Source organism: Theobroma umbraticum, unplaced genomic scaffold (assembly GCF_002168275.2).
Source record: "Theobroma umbraticum cultivar Fairchild unplaced genomic scaffold, ASM216827v3 scaffold_55.0, whole genome shotgun sequence".
NCBI classification, from domain to species: Eukaryota; Viridiplantae; Streptophyta; class Magnoliopsida; order Malvales; family Malvaceae; genus Theobroma; species Theobroma umbraticum.
In genome coordinates this window covers 3,715,853-3,717,230 of record NW_018397270.1, presented here as the reverse complement: position 1 = coordinate 3,717,230, position 1,378 = coordinate 3,715,853, and the positions used below count along the sequence as shown (strand labels likewise).

The following is a 1,378-nucleotide window of genomic DNA, read 5'->3' as shown; positions in this document are numbered from 1 at the left end:
CCTTTGAATGGATCAATGTACTTCACGCCTAGAAATATTGCATGTTTGAAGTAATTTAAAGGATTGTCAGGATAATCAGAACACATTCCATGAAGTTGCCATGCATGTTTCCAGAAATTCTCATTCATTGTCTCATCCTGATAGTCTTCATAGTTTGGCCAATATTTCCGTAAATCCTCCATGATGGATCTCATTTGCGGCTACAAGTTTGAATAAACCAATGGGTAAGCAACAAAAACCAATGGAAAAAAATATTAAGGAATACATCAAAATCCAAAAACAATTTAACTTACCAAAATTTGATCTGGTTTCAAAGGATCCTTGGTGCATCTATTTGTATCCGGATCATAGGGAGGCACCACTTCGCCATCAGCGAATTGTGGCCATAAACCTTGGATGGTAAAAGTGTTGAGAACCTTTGGTTTACATTCAGAGCTTGGTGCATCACAGTGGGCAGGTGGCCAACGCAGACTGAGTTTGTACGTGACAAAGTTAGTCTCACCTGCCACTAGCCAGCTCACTGTGGCTAAGACAGCAGCAACCAGGAAAAGCCTATGCATTGTTAGAGCCAAAGAGAGAATATGCTATTAAGCTTGCCAAGTACTCTCCAATTTTTGCATTGATTCAATGAACATAATCAAGGGTTTTTATAAAAACTTTGAAGCATTCTCAAGCCTAATTTTAGTAAAAAGTGCCAATACGTCACCAATAGGAAAGTATTGCCGCATTAGGAGTTATTGCTAAATCCACATTGCTGATACCTTTGGGTTGTGGTTTCCACTTTCCAGGTCGTAGCCTCATTGTGCTCCACTATCACGTCAATTTTATACTCCCTTTCATCTCATTTTTTTTCTCTTTATTTAATTTTCAAAAAATTTAATTTTATTTATCTATATTTAGTTTTCACCAAAGGATACATATAATCATTAGGGGTCGAAAACAATTACAATTTACATACTATTAGAAAAATAAATTCTTTCGTAGATTCTCCTGTCAAATTTGGTGCTGATAGATAAAAAATATTTTATACTTGATGGTAATTTCAGAATGAAAATTATTTATTTGGCTTCGATTTTTGTATATTTTGGATAAGTTTATGACAATGTAAAATTTTCTCTTTAATTGTATGTGTATCTCAATTTTATTGAGATAACAATAAGGGTATAAGTGCTTTGGTATTAATAAAATTATTTTTTTAAAAAAAGTATATGAGATTTCATTAATGAATAGATTTACAAAAATTACTCGATAAAATGGTAATGGTACAAGACTGTATAAGAAGAGATATAATTCCTCTTTCTTCGCTTGACTGACATATACAATAAAGAACAAATCAATTTGATTGCAATGAGATCATACTACAACTAAGACAATCCCA

General features: G+C 33.2%; 1 protein-coding gene across 1 annotated transcript in view; it reads right to left on the bottom strand.

The window, feature by feature from the left end:
- LOC110426274 (ribonuclease 1-like) overlaps positions 1-633 on the bottom strand; it is a 1,625-nt gene extending 992 nt beyond the window's left edge. The window contains exons 1-2 of the mRNA XM_089785274.1: positions 294-633; positions 4-200 (exon numbers count right to left, since the gene is read on the bottom strand). Coding sequence (XP_089641400.1) covers positions 4-200; positions 294-560 — 464 coding nt within the window. The 5' untranslated portion in view covers positions 561-633. The remainder of the gene's footprint in view (positions 1-3; positions 201-293) is intronic.
- Positions 634-1,378: the final 745 nt, after the last annotated feature.